Source organism: Cupressus sempervirens, chromosome 8, assembly GCF_028749045.1.
Source record: "Cupressus sempervirens isolate cs-2001-9-10 chromosome 8, ASM2874904v1, whole genome shotgun sequence".
In the NCBI taxonomy this organism is placed as follows: Eukaryota; Viridiplantae; Streptophyta; class Pinopsida; order Cupressales; family Cupressaceae; genus Cupressus; species Cupressus sempervirens.
Window position 1 is genome coordinate 489525308 of NC_143125.1, and position 21760 is coordinate 489547067.

General features: G+C 33.4%; 1 protein-coding gene across 1 annotated transcript; it reads right to left on the bottom strand.

Annotated features, from left to right (window-relative positions):
- Positions 1-14556: 14556 nt before the first annotated feature.
- On the bottom strand, positions 14557-16430 carry LOC149543343 (putative glycosyltransferase At5g03795). Its single transcript, XM_089796267.1, has 4 exons — positions 16183-16430; positions 15980-16098; positions 15352-15703; positions 14557-15259 (listed from the first exon to the last, which is right to left on the bottom strand). Exons 1-4 carry the CDS (start codon positions 16321-16323, stop codon positions 14573-14575), a joined length of 1299 nt encoding a protein of 432 aa, XP_089652393.1. The 5' UTR covers positions 16324-16430; the 3' UTR covers positions 14557-14572.
- Between the last annotated feature and the right edge of the window lie 5330 nt (positions 16431-21760).

Here is a 21760-nt window from a genome sequence, read left to right on the forward strand (position 1 = left end):
ACTTTTTAATTATATAATTGGATTGGTATATATGTAATATATTGTATCATATCCAAAACACACTTGAGGAATACAATGTAGTCAAATCTAATTAGAGAAGAGCAAAAAGAGTGAATTACAAAGGCTACAACAGTATAAGGAGCAGCAAAAGATTCATCTATCACAAAAATGTGATTTATACACTTAAAGGAATCTCACTCAACAAAACAAGTTGTAGATCAGAGATCAGCTATTACTTCTTTCTAATAGGTGGATCAATCAAATCCTTTAACAAGGTAGACCTAATAGTTTTATGTAAATCTCTTTACTGAGTGCATACTTAATTGTATGTTTGTAAATCCTTTCACAAGGTGGACCTAGCAGTCCTTATTGCGCCTAGTAGAGTAGATCATCAGAAGTGATCAATGTAAGCCTTAATAGGCCAACTTTATACTGTAGTACTAAAGCTTGTGGATATCATCCCCACCCTAGTTTTACTTTCTATTTAGAAGGTTTCTGGGTCACCAAATCTATGTGTCAAAGCGTTATGTATGTTGTCATGTTTTTAGTTTCTCGTGCATGAAGTTATATCATAATCCATATAAAGGATTAATTGCTAATTGGATGAAAGTTTTAGAAGTTACCGATTCACCCCTCCCCTCTCAGTAACTTAGCTTGTCATAACAATTCCAATACAAACTTCACAAGATAGTCAAGTCAAACTCAAAGAGAAGAATTATCAAAGAAGAAATCTAACTCCACAAAGAAAAGCAGTACAAGTAAGGTTCACCAAAAATAAAGTAAATGCCTAATAAAAATAAGGATAAAAGGGAGATCTAGGGATATAACTCCAAAATAAAAAAGAGGAGACGTGTCGGATTTACAAAAATGTTTAATTGGAAAATGAAAGCAATAAATAAGGTGTGTAAATATAAAACTTCTACTTTCTAGTAACATTGAATACAAGAGACAAAGAGGCTTCCAAACATAACTCTCAATATAACTCAAGTTATATTAGAAAAATTCAAAGGGATAAAAGGATGCCAATGCTAAACCCAAATTACATCAAGGAAGTACTCAATAAAATTATCTTTCATGTAATGTAAATTTGATATGCAATTGCAAATGTAAAATTGGACCAATTGATTGAATTAAAGGTGTTGATGAAGGGTGCTCCCCTTAATACCATAAACCCATAACAAAAAACAAAGAAACAATAGCAAATGCGAGAACAAAAATATGGACTTCTTATTATCACCAAAAATGTAGAATTATAGAATTCACAAGTGCAATATGCTAACCCACATGGGCGCCTTCATTATTGTAATCTACAAGACTAAGTTGTGAACTATCATCTAGAACTATCCTGGACAATGTTTGGGCCTTTCTTAAATAGGAAATTTTATGCTGCCTAGGAAGGTTTGAGACATTGAGACTTAATACCTGGGGCCGAAAGACCCTAACAATACATATAGAGTCGACCAATAAATCTTTGACAATAATTTTGGAAGTTTCAAATAGTCCAACTTTGGAAGCTCATAACTCTCAAACTTTTGGTCCGATTGGCTATTATAACCACTTTTCAGAAGTGCCAGCTCCTGATCTATAGGATTGGGACTGCATAAGTGCCCTTCCATTGAGTTTTTAGACCTCATTCGGGAACTCTAAGGCCTCCAACAATGAGCCTAAAGATTTTTCTGCAAAATTTTCCACCAAAAATCTCCAATAACTTCTCCAATACTTAAGCTAGAGAAATGACATTTGTATGGTAGGCTTATAGCTCTAAAATGAGCCTTCATGTAGAAATTGAGAACATTCCAATCTCATATGACAAACCTACCAAAAATAACAAGTTCCCATAAATAGAAACCACCCTATCTACTAGTCTTTATTAAAATAGAAAAGCCTGAAAGGAAAATATTTTTGGGTGATGCAAGATTGCTCTTACACCCAAGATGCTCCTACATCAAACACCTAGGGTAATTTGAGAAGTGACCCCATCACATCTCAAGTGTTCAAAGGAAAACCAAGATGGTTAATCTCTTCCCACTGCACTTCTCCAATTTCATCTCCATCACCTTCTTCATAATACTCTGTCAAATTTGAAATATTCAATTTAGTAGGCAGCTCCACTTCATAAGCATTTCAAGAATCATGTCTTTTCACTATCTTGAACGGTCCAAAATTCTTCACCTTTAGCTTATTATATGTAACACTGGAAAATAATCCTTTCTTAAATGAACCATGACTTCATCTCCAATCTAAAATTGCTTTTACCTCCTTTTCACATCTACATTATCCTTGTACTGTGTACTCATCTTTATGATGTCCTTCCTCACCTCCTCATGGATATTCTTCAAATGTTTAGCAAATTCTTCTGAATTATTATATGCAAATTCTTTGTGTGGTAAAATTAGATCCTATCCTTTTGGTTTTTCTCCAACCAAACATCTCAACAAATTTCCCAATCTACGATTCACAACTTTCGTCTATCCATCAGTCAATAGATGATGCAATGAACTAAACTTCAAATATCTCTTCAACTTCTTCCACAATGTATGCTAGAAATACCCAACAAATTTGGTATCTCGATTTGAAACTATACTCTTTGGTAGATCATGTAGTCTCACCACTTCTCTGAAAAAAACTCTACCACATGAATAGTATCACTAGTCTTCTTGCAAGGAATAAAATGTGACATCTTTGAAAACTTGTCAACCACCACAAAAATAGCATCATGCCCATGTTGCATCCTTAGTAATCCAAGAACAAAATCCATACTAACATCCTCCCACAACTTCTCTGGTATGGGTAATGGCTGATATAACCCTGTATTCTACTTTACTCCTTTTTCCATCTGACATACTCTGCAGCTCTATACAAACTTCTTCACATCTTGCTACAACTGTGACTAGTAATAATTCTCAGCAACCAAAGCAATGGTCTTATCTCTACCAAAATGTCTAGCCAATCCTCCACTATGCTTCTCCTTGATGAGATTTTCTCTCATTGAACTTTTGGGAATGCAAAACTAGCTTCCTTTGAATAATGTATACTATCCTGGATCATGAAATCCAACCACTTTATCCTATCAAGTGTAACAGGTTCTGTACAAGCCTTCAATGCTTCACCAAAATCAAGATCATTTAGATACAAAGTATTGAGTTCCTTGAACTCAACCATCTCACTCTACATTTCTATTAGAAAAAGTTTTCTTCTACTAAGTGCATCTACAACTCTATTAGAGTTCCCACTCCTATGTTTGAAAAAAAACGTATAACTCTAAAAAAAATCAATCCACTTCAAATGCCTTTGGCTCTATTTTCCTTGACTATTTAAATATTGCAAAGCTTGATGATCGGTATACAAAATAAACTCTTTAGGAATAAGATTGTGTTGCCACTTCTTCAATGTTTGAACTATAGCATAAAACTCCTGATTAGAAACATAATATTTTCTTTTTGCATCATTCAACTTCTCACTATAATAAGTAGCAGGTCTACCTTCTTAACTCAAAACAACTCCTATTATAGTACCACTAGCATCACAGTCTACTTGAAATACCTTGGTAAAATTAGGAAGTGCTAAAATAGGCTGCTCAATAACTTTCTATTCCAACATATTAAAACTACTATCTGCTCCTATAGTTCACTTAAATTATTTCCTATCCCCTCTGATTGTTTCAGTCAAGGGTCCACAAATATCGCTAAAACCTCTTATGAACTTTCTACAAAAACTAGCTAGTCCATGAAAGATCTTGCCTCTGTCACACTCTTTGGAGTAGGCTATTTAAGGATAGCCTTCACTTTCTCTGGGTCCATTTTTAGACCTTTTTCTAAGACTACAAATCCCAAGTATACTAACTCCTTTACAAAACTATACTTCTTCAGGTTTATCAACAAATTTTCGTCCCTCAACTTATCAAACATCTTGCACATATGAATCAAATGCTCCTCCAATGTCTAACTAATGATCAAAATATCATCTAGGTAAACAATGACAAACTTACCCAGAAACTCCTTCAGTGCCCCATTCATGAGCTACATGAAAGTACTTTGTGTATTGGTTAGCCCAAAAGGCATCACTAACCACTCATACAATCCTTCTTTTGTCTTAAAAGCAGTCTTCCACTCATCACCTTCTCTAATATGAATCTAATGGTACCCACTCTTTAGATCTATCTTTGTGAAATATTCAACTCCACTCAAATAGTCCATAATATCATCCATCCTTGGCAATGGAAATCTATACTTGATTGTGATCTCATTGATAGCATGAGAATCTATGCACATCCTCCATTCTCTAGTCTTCTTTGGTGCTAATATGGATGGTACAACACATGGACTCAAACTCTCTCAAATCAACCCCTTCTGCAATAACTCATGAACTTGTTTGTTTAATTCTTCACTTTCTACTGGTGTCATTCTATATGCTACCTTGTTCAGAAAATTGGCTCCTAGAACCAAATCCATCTAGTGACTGATCTTCCTCATTGGGGACAATCCATCAAGTACATTGTCTGATACAATATCAAAAAACTCTCCCAACATATCTGCAACTTTTGCAGGTACCTCCTCTACTTCTTCTTTACTATCTTTTGGAATTATAGAAAAAAAAAACATGCTCATGCTTCATACCTTTGAGAAACTATTTTCCATCAATAAAACATATTTAGGTTGCACTACATACCTTTTCTTCTTTCTCCTTCATGGCTTTAACTTATGCCTTACTCCATCCTTGGTTAGAGTGTAGGTATTTGCTCGCCATTTGTGTACAACATGCCTATCAAACTATCATGACCTACCCAACAACATATGACATATGTCCATAGGTATGATATCACATAGTACCTCATCTTGGTAGCTTCCAATCTTGAACTTCACTGAGCACTACTCATTGACCATGACCTTAGGGTCATCTTGCACCCAAGCAATATGGTATGGACGTGGGTGTTCCCGCCTCTCCAACTTCAGCTTTGCAACCATCATTCTGACACCAAATTTTCATTACTCCCACCATCAATGATCACATCACAACACTTATCTTCACATTTTCACCTTATGTGAAACAAGCTCTTTCTTTGATCAGGTTCATTCTCACCACTCAGTAGGACTCTTTTGTTAACTAGGACTTCTCCTCTTTCAACATCTTTAGAATGTAATGATCTAGCATCTTCATCAACATGTGTAACTATGGCCTAGTCTTTTGTTCTTTGATCTTTCCTTCCTTGGCAGTGGGAACATTCAAATTCTCTATGCCCTTCTTCCCTACAGTGAAAACATTTCCCACGGAAGCTTCCTCTTCCAAATCCTTGTCCTCTACCTCTTTCTCTCTAATCTCTTTTATTCTAATCATGGAAATGATTGAAATTGTTTCCCCTCAGATTTTGACTACTAATTCTAGCCTCATCCTGGTTCTTGTGATCATCATTATGACCTCCATATGATTGACTGCCAGTTCTTTTGTCGTGACCTCTTCCCCTATTCTTGGCATCAAACTTCTTGCTCAGTTTTTCCTCAACTCTTAAGGCAACTTGGTATGCCTCCTTAATACTATTCACTCAAACTAAAATTATCTCATCTTGAATACTCAACCTTAATCCATTAAGATAATAGGCCACTTTCTCCTTATCATCTTCTACATGGCTAGTTCTAATGAGAAATTAGTAGAACTCTTTCGTATATTCTTCAAAAAAATTTCCCACTTGCTTCAACTCTTTCATCTTCTTCAATAAATCAAGCACATAATCCATTGGAATAAATTGTCACTTTAGTTTATCTATCATCTGAATCCATCTAGTGATTTTGTTCTTTCCCTTTCTATTTTGCTCCAACTGAACCTTTTGCCACCAGATCTTTGCATGTCCCTTTAGTTTTTCCTTCACAAACTTGACCCTATCAGGATTGTCAATATCTTCATACTCAAATTACTCCTCCAATTCATTGATCCAATCAATCAGCTCCTTTAGGTTTAGATTTCCCCCAAAATATGGAAACTTCAAATTTAGGTCTTTTTCCAATCTTAGAGATGGCCTTAAAAAGTCTCTCTTCCTCTTGGTTTATAACTGCCTCTGCTTCAACATTTTCTTCTTCTTCATCCTCATCCTCACTTTCATCTCTTATGGAAAGATTTATTCCTCTGTGCATTGTTCTTCCAATGATTACATTTTTCTTTGGAGGGCTCTAAAAACCTCAGGTGTAACACCTATAGCTCTTCCATCATGCTCTCTTTGTGGAGGCATTTTTTCACTTTTGCTAAAACTGTAGTGCAAACTACCTCACAATTGATGAACTGTCTACACGCTCAGCCCAAACCATGGTCCTGATGTGAAATGCCTCACAGTCAGCAATTTGTCCACACAATCAAGAACTCTAGCTCTCATACCACATGATGCAGGGTGCTCCCCTTAATACCATAAACCCATAACAAAAAAAAAAGAAATAATGCTAGAAGAAAAATATGGACTTCTTATTATCGCTGGAAATGCAGAATTATAGAATTGATAAGTACAATATGCTAACCCACATGAGCACCTTCATTACTATAATTTGTAAGACTAAGTTGTGAACTACCACCCAGAGTTGTCCAAGACAATGTTTGAGCCCTTTTGAAATAGCCAATATTATGCCACCCAAGAAGGTTCTAAATATTCACAATTAATAAGTTTGGGGCCATCATACCCTAACAATACATATAGAGTCAGCCAAATACATCTTTGACAATTATTTTGGAAATTTCAAGTAGCTCAACTTTGAAAGGTCGTGACTCTCAAACCGTTGCTCTGATTGGCTATTATAACCACTTTTCAAAATTCTAGCTCCTAATCTATAGGCATTTAACCTTTCAAGAAGTTTTCGAACCTCATCTAGGCATTCTAAAGCCTCCAACAGTGAGCCTCAAGATTTTTCTACAAATTTTTTCTCAAAAAATCCACAATAACTTTTTTGATACTTGTTGGAGCAATGAGATTTTTATGGTAGGCTTATAACTCTAAAGTGAAACTTGATGTAGAAAATGAGAACTTTCCAAGCTTGTATGACAAACTTACTAAAAACAACAAGTTCCCATAAATAGTAACAACCCTATCTATTAGTCCTTATTAAAATAGAAAATAATGAAAAGGAAAATATTTTTGGGTGATGCAAGATTGCTCTTAAATCCAAGATGCTCCTACATCAGGTGTAAGATAATTGTAGGTGATTAATATATGCAATCAGCCCAATTAAGATATAGAAATAGGTCTAGAATAAAAATTTAAATGAATGATAAAGTACTTGCCTTGAGATGGGCAAAGGAATATGCTTTTTTTCTCTAAAAAATACATAATTAAACCTTTGACTAGAGTATTGATTGTAAATTTGTGATCACTATAGAAACCTTAGAAAATTTTATTTTTGTTAGACCTCCAATAATACAACATGATCTATTTCTAGATTCGATTGTGTATATAATTTTTAGCATCAGCATTTCATATCACACTATGTGAACCATCATCATATTTTACCAATCTATTCTTGCACTCTCTCATCCTAATGATGGATCATAGAGTGTGATCTGAAATGTTGATGCTAAAAATTATATACACAATTGAATCCAAAAATAGATCATGTTGTTAAAAATGGATTGTGGAACCCTAATAAATTTTTCCAAGAAGACATCAACATGGTGGTAAACTATTTGGAAAATTTATGGAAAATGGACATGTTCCTGGCACATAGTAGAAAAGTCTACCCAACTTGTTCAAAAATGTTTCAACAAGTATTTTTTAAGTCTATGGTCGCAATTTCAATATCCCATTCCTACATAGAGTAAAACATTATTTTGGTTTTGGTTTTATGAGGGTTTTCCTTGGTCAAGACCTATATTTAGGAATCAAAGTTGAAATGGAGATGTAAAAACGTTGATAAGAGAAATACTTACATGTAGTAGGACTGAATATATCAAAGGAAAGATGCAATTTATTTTGATATGTGATCAAGTATGTAAATTCAATAACCTTAACTCAAAGAAGCCAAAAGGAGACTGTAGAAGTAAAAAGTCACAAATAAGAATGTATGTTACATGAAATGATGAAGGATGGAAGGGGTTGAATGATTTGGATAATATATCTCCTCCTTAAAAGCCAAACTCCACTACCACCTTGAAGGAATAAACTTAATGCAAGAAGGAAATGCTTGATCTTGATGAATGCCTTGAAGTGATTGAAGAATGAATTCTTGAAGTATAATGTATGCATGTAAGCTTGACTATGTGTGTTGATACACAAAAATGAAATGTCCAAGCCTCCTTATATACTATTTTTCAGTATAAAAAATAAAGAAGGTTGACTCGAGAGAAAGATAAAATAATTTAGAAACCTGAGACACTTAATACCCCATAATTAAAAATCCTCAAGGAAGAGGTCAACTTGGGTTGACCAACTGTAGAATAGTTAATCTCTTCTTGAGGAAGACCAAAAATAAAAATCCTTGTGGTCTTAAGGAAACACACAAAGATCCAAAAAATAATGAACCTGCTTGAAGATATGAAAAGGGTGATAAATAACACCTAAAGAGCCATAAGAGAAAATGAGAGGTGACCTAGAATATGATAAATAGAGAATCTTGGTATTGTATCCACACTTTAAAATTGGTATAGACATCTCTCATCTAGGATTTAAATCACTTCATATATTCATATTTTTAGGCATAGATTGTTGGCTTGAGTTTATTTTTGCATCCCATATCCCAATCTTGTCTCAAAATTTACATTATTGTGCTATATATTTTTGTTTATAATGATTTTGGTAAATTTTCTAGATATTTTCCATGTTCTTACATTATTTCTTGTCTTCATTATACCTAATCATAATCAATATAATTTAAAAGAGAACATAGCTCCCAAATCTCTCAAGGGTCTCTAATGCAATTGAAAGAAATTGGAAATGATCTTCCTAGTTGTATGTTTAGATTAGAAAATACTTTAAATCAACAATCATTAATTTTGGTAATGTATAATTTCTATTTCAATGTTCAAATATAAGTTTAAATGCATACAATTTTTCAAGTTCATATTATTAAAGTTTTTCATTTCTATGGCTCATATTGCATGATTAAGTATTTAATTAATCATTTTATTTCTATATTATAATTATTTATCACTTTTTCATATCTGTAATTATATATAATTTTCTATTTACTTTAATGACTCTTCAAAAAAAGTGTCTTATGAAAAATTAGGGAATATTGACACATATTTTTAAGATTTTCAACAATTTTTGTGTCAAGGGAATGTATTTGGATGAAATCCTTTTGATTAAATGTTAAAGGAAACTTTTATTCAAAATGATGAACATGGTATTTGATGTGGTACAACTCACATGCTAGATGGGAAAACTATGAACCATATTTATCTTAACAAGAAGCACATTAAACACACACAGTTAAATATCTTACCCTAACAATGTAGATTTTGAGAATCAATCATTGGTTTTAGACTTATTTTTAATTAAGATGCCAGGGAGAGGGCCTTGAACCTAGAAGAAAACAACACATTACAACTAAAGTAGAGAGAATAGTTTCATGCCATTACAAATGGAAGCACCAACTACCATAATTTAACAAAATTTAATTAAAAAATCATATTTAAAGTTATGTCCTTGCTATCTAAGCCAATCATATCACTAAAAGAGTCCAAAAAATAAGACAAAATTGATCTATAAGAAACTAATCTCCCCTCATTGGAAAAGCGATCCTTTTCCTAGTAGTAACTAACATAGGAATAATTAACATCATTAAAGAGTTTCACAAAAAACCTACAAAAAAATAGCATAATAGATATAAACTAGATAAAATGGAAAAAGATTCTTTTACAAATAGTAATAGCCTCCTATTTCATAATGAGGAATTTGATTTACTTTCTCTACTCATCAATACATTCATCTTCAAAATATTCCTTTTTCTTTCTATTTTTCTCACCTATAGATACATCAAGCATAACGTTTAGCATCGAGTTCTCATTTAACCTGCACAAAGAAAGAACATTAAAATTGAACTCATCAAAAGTAATAGTATCAAGAATGAGTTTGAAGCTACTCATCAGGGAGGTCTTGAATTCAAACCTACTCAGGATTAACACATAATAATAATTAATCTAACAATAATAATAAAATAAATAATAAATAATCTAGGCTTCGACTGATTACCCATAAATAAAAAATAGTATCATGAATGAGATTTTTTAGGGTTAACCTATTTAACAAATCTTGAATTTAGTTAATCAAGGCCCATTCCTTTTCTAAATCCTATTTCTAACCAAGGGAGTTATTCCTAACTTTTTCTTCTTCCACAAAAATAAGGGAAGTACAAGTCACATTTCTAAATTCCTCCACATCTTCAAGATTGACTATTATATCAAGGATATTTTATCCTTTGTATCTTCCTCCTCTTTTCCATAATCTTCATCCTAGATAAATAATCACTTTCATTACAATCCTTTAGCTTGTACTCTTGATCCATTTTCAAAACCACCACTTCCTTAAAATAATGACCTTTTTTGTCGTGCTTGTTTCTCATCCTAGTCGACCTACACTCACTAGAGTTGAACTTGTTATTTTCTCATTGAAGGTGTCAATTCTCCTTCAATCTTGAGACTTTTTTTCCTCCCTATAATCCTCTTTGTCAATTGTAATATAGATGTCTTTCCCACCAGGTTTAACTTTATGAGTTTTAGTTGGGCCAAACTTTTCAATTGGGGCTTTTATCTTAATAGGTCTAGTATCCAAAAAGGTTTCTTTGAATGACACTGAATTTTAGGGCTTAACTTAAGCCACACCATTACATCATATTTTCTCACATTTTTTAGATTTGGGGTTCTTCTTAGGGATTTTAGGGAGTGACCCACTATTGATAAGCTCAATTTTAATAGAATTAGTCATACCCTTTTCAAGTCGAGGGTAAGTTAGACAACAACTGGTAGAAGGATAATGGACAAATAAATATTGGCAAATGACGTATATCAACCCTTGATGTGGTAGACGAGAGTCTCCTTTATTCATAGTATTGCATAAAAAGGAACAAAAATACAATGACATATTAAATTTCTCCCCATGGAAAACATGGTTTAAAATAGGTAAATGATATCCCTAAAACATAGTGAATCTTCTCTCAAGGATAAAATACAGCATAGGGTAAAAGTACAAAGTTGTGTCACCTTTCAGGCTGACTTATCAAAATGACTAAATTTGAGTATTTCTATTGACAATTCAAAATTTTTTAAACACATTATCTAGATAAATTCATTCTAGCTAATTTATTTATGGTGTCACACTTTTCCAATTGGAATTGTCTATTAAATGCATGTTTTAAACTTGTTTGTATCCAATTACTAATGAAATAAAATTATTTCAGAAAAGTGGTCAATAACTCTTACTATTTTTTATGCTATATTTTTTAATAACATATAAACACCATTTTATAGAGCTCAGAGTCAAGAATATTCTATGTAAATTTTATAGTGTTTTAATTTGATATAGTATATTGTAATTATTAAATTCCACAACCACGTATTTTAACACTTGAAAAGATGTCAGTTTTGAGAAAGAAAAAAATATTAAATCATATCAAAAAAATCTTAAAAAATATAGGACATTCTAGAGGAGAGAGTCTTGTTCTAGAATGTATAAATTTTCTCCTAGTTAGAATAAATTTGTTTTGAAAAAAGTGGTTGGAAAACTATTGATTTTAGGTGAGTTGAAATTTTGTTAGCTTTTTCTTTACAAAAGGGTGACACAGGTCTGTGTTTTACCCCATAACATGTAAGAAAATCAATACATAAGGGGTAGGGAGAGAAGACTTGTCATGCCCATTATCAAATGGAACCACTACCAGATTTTTCCCCTTTGTAAAGAACTTTTAAAGATATTTCTTATAGTCTCCTAAATTATTCCTCTCAACATATTTACCACTACACTCCAAACTTGTAGCCTCTATAATAAGTTATGGTGTAACTAGGAATATCATAGTGTTGATAGAAACATTCCCCTTGCTCCAAGAATTCAAAATTTTGTAGACAAAATATTATTAAATGCTCTCATAGCCTAAATGTAATTGATCAATTCTACCTTCTTAAACTTATTCCATAATTCCCAATTTTGGGTCAATTCCTTATAATCTTGTGGTTCAAATTTATTTAATGGGCCACCATCACTCTCACCTCTTTGAAACTATTCAGGGTATTCCCTTGTGTCATAATAGTAAGCCCCATCTCTATGCACCAGAAAAGGCTTTTTACGACACTTATTTTTCCAAAATAGAAGATTTGTGAAGGACAAATTGCAATCTTTTCCCAAAAACATACTTTTATGAATGTCATTAATCATGAAATTCAAGCTCACAATGATGAAATCATACTTAAATATGAAAAGATCTTCATCACAAATGACTTAATTGAAAGTCATAATTTATTGTCTCACACCACATAATAAATTAATTCAAAGTGTGCAAGTAGCGACAAAAAAAATCCCTTTTCATCATGTAAAAAATTCACCTACCAAAATGATACTTTGATTCACAGTGTTTTCTAGAGCTCTTGACCTTTCTACTAAATTTATTCCCAAATTTAACCAAAATAGATTTCCTAGATAAAAAGACAATCTTTGTAGAGGACAAGTACCAACTTAGGCAAGTATAGTCCATCCTCAGAATTTTTTCTTTCAATGTCATCCATCACATGATCATTACTCCATTACCATTTAAACATTTGAATTCTCTTAGGGTTAGGATAAACTCTTTTCCTTTAAATGTTTAAACACTAGTTCCTTCCATTTTAATAATAGAGGAAACAATTTTGCATATGCACAATTAACATAAACTTCCAAAGCCTTCTAGACACAAGTTATCAACTTAAGCTTTACTTCATTCATTTGCTATGATCGGTTTTAGCCCTTGAAGGCTTTCCTCGAAAGTTCCAATATTAGTTTTAGGTTTTAAAATTAAGTCTTCCTACCAATTAAGCTCAATGTCCTAAAAATTTACTAAATATTATTACAAAAGTCTTTAAGTGTCTCAAATTATAAGCCTACGATTATTATATTGGTCTTTAGGTATATCAATTTTTGCCCAAATATTATTATGATATTTTTTAGTCTACTAAAATGTTTACTATTTGACCCTAATTATTATCTTAGCCTTATAAAAAAAAGATGAATGTAATATTCTCGATAAAATTTATCATGTTTCTTATGTTGTAATTGCTGAATAGCTCGAACTTTTGACATAAATTTTGATTTTATTTGATTAGAAATGATTGGTATTAATTGATATCTCTTAATTCTTGTTAAACTCTCAGTGACTAAAATCCTTTTATTTATGGTAACCTCAAATTTTCTCTTATCATCAATCTAAAAAGCTAAAATTGAATACAATGTTGGCTGAAAATTGCCATATTAAAAAGTTATTAAAAAAAGAAGCCAAGATAGATATATAGGCACCAACTTTAAAACATATTTATGTATAGTTGTAAAACCTTAAAATAAAAGTTAAAATCTTGACCAAACGAACTGAAAGGTTGTTTGATGCCATCTAATTATCAAATATTATAGCTTCCTACAACACATTATTCATGTTGAAAGAAATGTGATAAACAAGCTAACCATATAGAAAAATTATCAAAACTATTATAGGAACGTCATCATCAAATAAATAAAATAAAATGATATATAAGTGCTATAAAAATATCTCTAAAAAAAGTTTTCAACATTTATTTCATCATTTTCACGCTCTCAATTAATTGTTTAAACTCATTTTCGATTGTATATTACTTAAATGGCGGATTATTTAAAATTACTGTAGATAGTAAGCATTTAGTTTAAGAGTTCAAATAAAAGAGACAATATAATATTGGAGATTAGTCAAGATTATCATTAATCTTTTCTCGATTATAATGCTCCGTTATGTCATGTCCTCGTTGGGAGCATATATACCATAGAGTGCAGTTCATGAATGATCAACAGATCCAGTGGAAACAACCATCAACTGAGTTTTTTAAGAGATCACAAGTGTCCAGTTGTAGAAATAAATCCTCTGCGGGATTTCAAAGCAGCAGGTGGGAGCTGCAGCGATTTTCTCATAGATTTTTGGCACCTGTAAATTAAGAGTCAATACGCGTCACACACCCAGCGCTCATGCAATCTCTGATATTACGTCCTCTTCACCATTTGGACGTACATTTCTAATCAACGCTTTTTCTGCACAATTGCAGAACTTTTATCGAACAGATCGAGTCTCGATCGGGTACTCTGCAGCTGTACTATCACTGTGCCTATCCGTGAATCACTTTTTATTTCCCATTCGATTCTGGCCTTTTTGGAAGAGGTGAATTATTTATGAAATCTGAACGTAACTAGTCTTACCTGTCACTCGCTTTTTCGAGTCACTTGATTCTACGGGTTTCAATTGTAAAGTCAATCTGTTTTGATCTGAAGGCGACTGCAATTTAGAAGAAGTGTGAAGATTACATTTATAATCTATTTCTCACAAACATCAACAAACTTCAAACAAAAAAATTACACGAGCTTGAACAAACTTCAAAGTTTCTCGAGCGCACTTGTTGAATCTTATTTGTGTACAATGATATTGAGTCGCCTCAGCCAAACAGAATGGACGATCATGTGAAACATGTCATACTTTTTGGGAGGTTGGTTTATACGAAAATGCTTCTGGACTTCCATCACCTTTCCATGCAACTTAACATAAGTTTCGGTGGGAATAGATTGTAGAATGTTCTTCAGATTTGGGATTTGAGGTGGTGGAACAAAGACAGAGAAAGTGTCCCAATTCAAGACATCACTGAAAGGAAGAACGTAATGATCTGAAATGATGACAGGCACGCACCCGCTGTAGATGGCCTCCACAATGCGAGGACTCGCCACTTCGTATCCGCTTGGGCAGAGGCAAAATCTTGTGTTGTTCATGTATTCTAGATAAGATTTATGCTTTCTGCCCTCTGGGAGATACTGATCATGGACTTGAATATCAGGATCACTATTACTTCCATTCCAGTGTTTGAACAGCACAGAGCGTACAACTCCATGTTTCGCACCTGCAAAAAATGCCAGAATTGTGCGCTCCAATGGCAGCCGCCCGCCAAACAAATGAGGGCTGCTGTAACGATCTGTTATCAAATTCATTTCTGGGAGTGACGCGTCCTTCATGGGATTAAACCCTTCTGAACTGTTTGCATTGCACAGCACGCGGATTGAATTGTTATATAAAAAAGGATTTGCCAACGAAGTAATCGGGCCCTGCAGATAATTCATCAACAAATGAAAATGAAAAAAATAGAGAATTGAACGTACACCAATCTTTTTATACTAATTTAGAAATGAATTATTACCCAGTCATGGCAAGATAGCATAAAGTGATCGGCACCCAGACTGCGATTCCAGTATGGATATTTTCTGGCCACCCCCTCAACATAGTCTTTCACAAACAGTCTCACTTTTGGCATTTCATATGTTTTATGCTTGTAAACAAACTTGACCATCATAGCTACGCTGAAAGGAAGAAAGAAGACTTGAGCTTCTTCTGGATGGGAAGTCACAAATGGCGTCCCTGGTAATTCCATCTGCTGAATGAATCGACCTTCTGTAGAATAGATACTTCTGCAGGGGCCCCAGTGAACCAGAGGTGGCTCACCTTCTGGGTATACGAATATCTTCAATCGCTTCTCCATTTCCCAATAGCTCCTGTAAATAACAAGAAGTCTTGTGGATCAAAACATAGCATATTAATTCAGATTTCTCTCAAAACTTTCATACTGAAAACCCAGAAGTTAATACTTTGTTTAACTACATTATTCTTATGGCCCTACTCACCTGATTTTGTTACCGTAATACTTAATTGCAAATTAAATCACATTCAAATCAATCTATAACTCTACAATGAATAGCAGCAGTCTGCTTGATTTCATTTGGCACCTAGGATTCATCAAATTCGAAATTCAAAATAGATAGAAAACATACCTATGAAATGCAGGTGCGTTTCGATAGATACTACTAAAAGAAGAACTTGGCATCAGTGCGGCTTTTCTTATGGAAGCCCGGGCTCTGGTAAGACTTGACTCCACCTTTACAGCATCTTTCTGAAAACGTCAAAGGATTTCATCATCAATGGTTTTCTCAACAAAGAAAGTACACAAGTGAAGAAGCATGGGAATCTTGCTTACCAGATGGGGATGGGAAGAAGAATAATGATTGGCAAACTCCTGGGTGATCCGCAGAAATGGAAGAGAATGGGAATGATGAAACCATCCAAACAAGAGAAGCAATATTGGGAAAAGTAATGGAATTTCGTTGAGGGATTTCATGTTGGAAAGGAGAAATACCACCTCCACCAAAGGCTTATAACTAAAATCATCCAAAAACTAGCGAATGCAGGCCAAAACGAAACCACCCCTGTTGCTGGCGTAGGCAAACGTTAATTAGAAAAACCAGAATGATAGCCGTTCTCTCCTCTTTTCCATGTGTTCGCTGAAGTGCACAATTGACAAAATGCAATCAAAATGCACCGCTCTTATAAACTAAAACACCCTGTGCATTTTGGTTCCCCGATAGGTAGGGGTATGACTATTGACCAGTTCATGATAAATGTACGATTCTTAAATCTAGTTTATCTTGTTTTTATTTGATGGTTAAGTGTGCTTAGTCTAGTATTTTTTATCGAAGGTAAAATGTTTTTATAGAGATAAGAAATCCAGTCGTGAATGTATCAGAAAAGAAAAATAGAGATAACTATTAATAAAAAAAATTGAAACAAACACTAATTAAAAATATCAAAATTAGGGGAACAACATTTTAATAGGTGTACAAAGTCTTAACTAGATTTTCATTCTTATGGATCAATTCTCAATTGATATTCTTAACGTTGGTAACAACGCTATCAATTGTAATGACACGCTTGTCCTTATTTTTAAGTCGAGTAGCAGGGATAGGCATAGTGCCTTTGTCCATCTCCTTGGAAGCAAAATTCCTTCCCCAACAGACCTCAAATCTTTACAATCGTAGTTTTGATCCACTTGATAATAAATGAAGTTGAAGTAGGAGAACCTTAGTTAAGGTCTAAAGAGCCTTCATTAGTCATTTACTTTCATCAATCCTTCAATAGAATTATCCATGACAATCTTACTTATAGAAACCACTTCTTTTATTTTATCCTATATGTTGTTCAAGGTATCATCAAGTTTCTTTATACATCTCCTGTGGTTTACCATTAGATCATTGATACCTTTGGCAAGGGTTTGTGCGCTAACCATGATAATATCTAGCTTCAAACTAGCAAGGATGGTTTTGTCTTTTAAACCATTGATTTCCTCCATAATCCACCCAAAAAATATTATGATCGTTTATTAAATTCTCAATAAACCTACCAATGTTCAACTTTTCCAAAATAGAAGATCCATTTTCAATTGGGTTATCTATCAGGCCATCTCAATACAAATATTGACTTCGATTCTCATGTCTGCATCATTCTTCATTCCCTATTAAGGATGAACAATGGACAAGGGGGTAGAGTCTAAGGTTTGCTTTGGATTTTTCACTTTAGAGTGTTTTCATTTATCCTCATTAGAGAGGGACTAAAAAGAACCCCCCTTGTCATTATATATTCTAGTAAATGAAACCCTAACCTTACCTCTTTTTCCATGGAATCCAAAACCAATTCATCAAAAGGCATGAAGTATGACTCCTAATCATCAAAATCATGTTTTTATGAGATGTTGAGGTGCCCGTGGGTCATTTTCTAGTACTCATGTGAAATTTTTTATCACCATATAAATCAAATTCCACTTGGTCTAAGGAACACTCGTCACCATAATGAACCCTTACTTTCTTTTGAAGCTTGAATTTTTTTTGGAGGTGGATTCTTAGATATTGTGAAAATCTCTAACATGTTCCATTATAAATAGGTATACAATAGATGAAAAGGGGGATATAATTAATTGATATGGATGGTTGATTACTTCATTTTTAAATTGCACGTTAAAGAGGAAGATGAACCCGATAGGCTCAAGAAGTAAAAGGGGACAACAATTTTCCTTCACTAAAATAATGTAATTGATGAAATGAGAATTATAAAGGAATGTAAATGATCTATTAGAAAAGCCACTAGAAGACTAATGAAAATTGACTTATATGAACTAATAATGAACAAAAATATATGGAAATGGAAAGAAAAAGTCAAATCTAACATGTGATAGAAATATGGGATCAAAATCACAAGGATATGATGATCATTGTGATGTTCCTAGGAAATTTTAAAATAATGGCAAAATGTTTGTAGTGATTTTGTCTAAATTCTTTATAGATTGTTTGATGGTTATTTATTTGTCTAGAAGATTATCTTATAGTTCTATAGCTTATTCTGCACATAGAAAAATGGGGAAATTGTTGTCCAAATGGGTTTTCCTAAGGAAATCGACCTTAGAATATGAAATGACATTGTATAAATGAAAAGTAAATAGGAAGAAAATTAATAGATTTACCTTGTATAAACTCTAATAAATGGATGTAGAAATCACTCATACCCATGAAGTTTAGTATAGGATCAATGTTTATTTTACAAATGCATATATCTATAATTTTCACTCATATATATATAATGTAGATATACTCGATCATCACTTCAGGATTGATCTTCTTCTTGATTGAGAAATCATATAATTGATCATCATGAGAGACAAACATATGTCTATTAGATAGGTATACCTTAGATTTGGATGATCTTGAAAAATTGGGTACTTGGGTGCTTGCCTTCAGATATTTAATCTAGTTTCTCTTGCTTGCTTGAAAACTTGATAAGTTGGTTTCAAAAAATGTTCACACTTGACAATGGGTTATATATCTTCAAAATGAAGAGAGATAAGGGGCTCTTATACTAAATCTATCATTTTCAATTTCAGATTTCATCCATGCTAACCAAAGTAGGAAATCCCAAGAGAAAATCCCTACTTTGGGTACTGGATTAAATTTTGATGTAGGAGCATCCTGGGGTAGTCAATGATCATGTATGTAGGAGATTTGAGCTTGGATTTGTGGACTTATGGCTCAAACTATTAGGGATGTGTTTAGGAAATATGGGGAACCTTGACCTAAGCATGCATAAAGTTTGGAGTAATAATGTAGGAGTTGGAGCCATTTTGGTGGTTGTTGATAATGTCTTCTTGATTTCATTGATAGACTTTGGAGATTGTTTAGTTTTGATCCATAAGATTTGGTGTATGCACTCTTGGATTTGGATTTTTGGATGGCACATAGACCTATGCCTAAGGGCATGTACTTTCATGTTGTCATTTGTGTTACTTATGCTTTGTAAACTTGGGGATTTTCCTTGGTGTTATTTAATTTAGTCTATCAGATCGACTAGTGGCTTGAATATGCATTTAATGTGAGTCTAAGTGTACTTGTTTTATATGTGGAGAATAAGGTTATATATCTTTTGAATGTTCCCAAAGGATAGTGATAAAAGAGTTGTTGTAGATAATGAGAATGTGAATTCAATGAATGAGCCTAAGAGGGAGGAGGAGAACTTTCTAGTTTGGCAAATGTTTCTTGGTAAGAAGGTTTTAGAACCTTGTCAAAGAAGAGATTTGTTTAGGACTCAATACAAATCTAGAGGTAAATGTGGAATGTGATTATGGATGGTGGTAGTATTAATAACCTAGTTGTTTGGGAGATGGTTTAGAAATTTTATTTAAAGAGATTGAGGCATCCTTTTCCTTTATAGGATCAGTCGGTTTCAAGATGAACATAGTATGGAGGTGAGGGGTAATGCCTTGTTAATTTTTAGACTAGGAAGTATGTGGATCAAGTGTTGTGTGATATTGTGGACATGAGTAGTTGTCACATATTTCTTGGTAGATGTTGGTAGTATGATAACAGGGTAGTGCATGATTGTCTAAAGAATATGTTTACTGTTGAGAAAGGTGGCAGGAAGTGTTCCCTGATTCCTTTGAAGGATCTAGAAATTGGTAGGAGGAACCTGAGCTTTTGTATTTGAATTGAGTTGAAGGATTCTCAAAAGGTTAGAGATCAACATGTGAAATAGACATGTGGCACACCAAAGATAGATGTGAAGATGATAGTTGTAGGAAAGGAGTTGCAGAAGTGGAAAAAAGGCAAGAGTGTACAAGTTGATGTGGTGGAGGAAATATATGTGAAGAACCAGTTTAGGGTATGTATACTAAACCTTGAAAGATGTAGATTCCAACTACAAAGAACATATTTTCTTCACACCTAGGGTGTCTAATGCAAGAGCATTCTAGGGTAGTCAATAATCCTATATGAAAAAGCTTTGAGCTCATATTTATGGACTTATGGCTCAGTTAGGGATGTGTTTGGGACACATTGGGGAACCTTATCCTAAGTGCACATAAAGTTTAGAGTAATTATGTTGAAGTTAGAGCCATTTTGGTGGCTATTAGTAACATGTTCCTAATTTCCTAGAAAGATTTTGTAGATTATTTTTTGTGAGCTTCGATCCATGTGATTTGGCATGTGTGCTCTTGGATTTGGGTCATTAGATGGCATTTTGACTTATTCTTAAGGACATTTAATTCATGTTGTCATTTGAGTTATTTATGCTTTGTAAACTTTGACCTTGTCCTAAGTGTTATTTAATTTAGTCTATCAAGTCAATTTGTGGCTTGAGCGTGCGTTTGTTGTGAGTCTTTATTTAATGTAACTTGCTAGGCTGACCTATGCCTTAGTTTATTATAAGTAGATTGTCTTGTGATGTCTAGATTCATTCATTTAAGCATGGAGTAGTTCAGAGGAGTGTAGTTTAGCAGAGCTAGTAGCAAATTTTGGGCTTTGGAAAACAAGAAGGTTTCTTGGTGGCTTGCGAGCAAAATTTTATATTCTTTTTGGGGTTTTCTACCTAATTGTGGATCTAGGATAGCTAGGGTTGGATCTTGCATGATCTTGGAGAATTGTTATAGTAATTTATTTATATTTGGTCATAACCTAGAAGGCCTTATAGTCAGGCATGTTGGATATTTAATCCTATGATTCTATTATGAGAATTATTATTTTGGATCTAAATATTTGTGTTATAATTATTCTTCCATTGTGTGGTTATTTGTTCGGGGACTAGGACATCTCCTTTGGGGATTCTCCTACCTTGCACTACACCAAATTTGGGCCTAAAACCCATAGACATGTCACTATGATGATATTCTTTTATGTAAATGCTCTTACATTTAAATTAGACATCAAGGAGAGTGAAAAGGAGTAGGAAATGAGAAATCACATTGCTAGAATAAATCACAATGAATATTTAGATCTAAAAATCTCCAAAATATGTCTAACAGATACCAATAAAACATCCATTCTTGGGTGTTGACTTTGTATGACAATACATCTAGTTCCCACTTTTGTGGAAGTATGAGACAAAAATTGCTCATGGTAAAGTAGATAAATACATAAGATAAATCGTATCAAGTTAAGGAGGTAAATAAACATTAATTCCCAAAGTAGAACTTGGAAAAATTCAAGCATTGCTGGGGGCTAAATCAGTGCTATAAAATTACTTTTCAATTCAACCATATATCATGCAAGCCCTTAACTCATGTTAACTTGTTATAATGTAATGATTGCTAATCTATTGCTGAAATGTAAAAATATAAATAGTGAACTTGCACTATGCATACACATAACTCATAACACAATATTTTGATCTTACAAAAAACCCTTTTTTAGAGGGAAAATTTGTGGTGGGGATTATACACATAACTCATTACTGCAATAATA

Excerpts from the sequence above, each read along its gene's own strand:
- LOC149543343 (XM_089796267.1), bottom strand. The coding sequence starts at position 16,323 with ATGAAATCCCTCAACGAAATTCCATTACTTTTCCCAATATTGCTTCTC. Across the intron at positions 15,704-15,979 it reads AACGCACCTGCATTTCATAG|GAGCTATTGGGAAATGGAGA; the intron begins GTATGTTTTCTA and ends TGTTATTTACAG. Across the intron at positions 15,260-15,351 it reads TGCTATCTTGCCATGACTGG|GGCCCGATTACTTCGTTGGC; the intron begins GTAATAATTCAT and ends AATTATCTGCAG.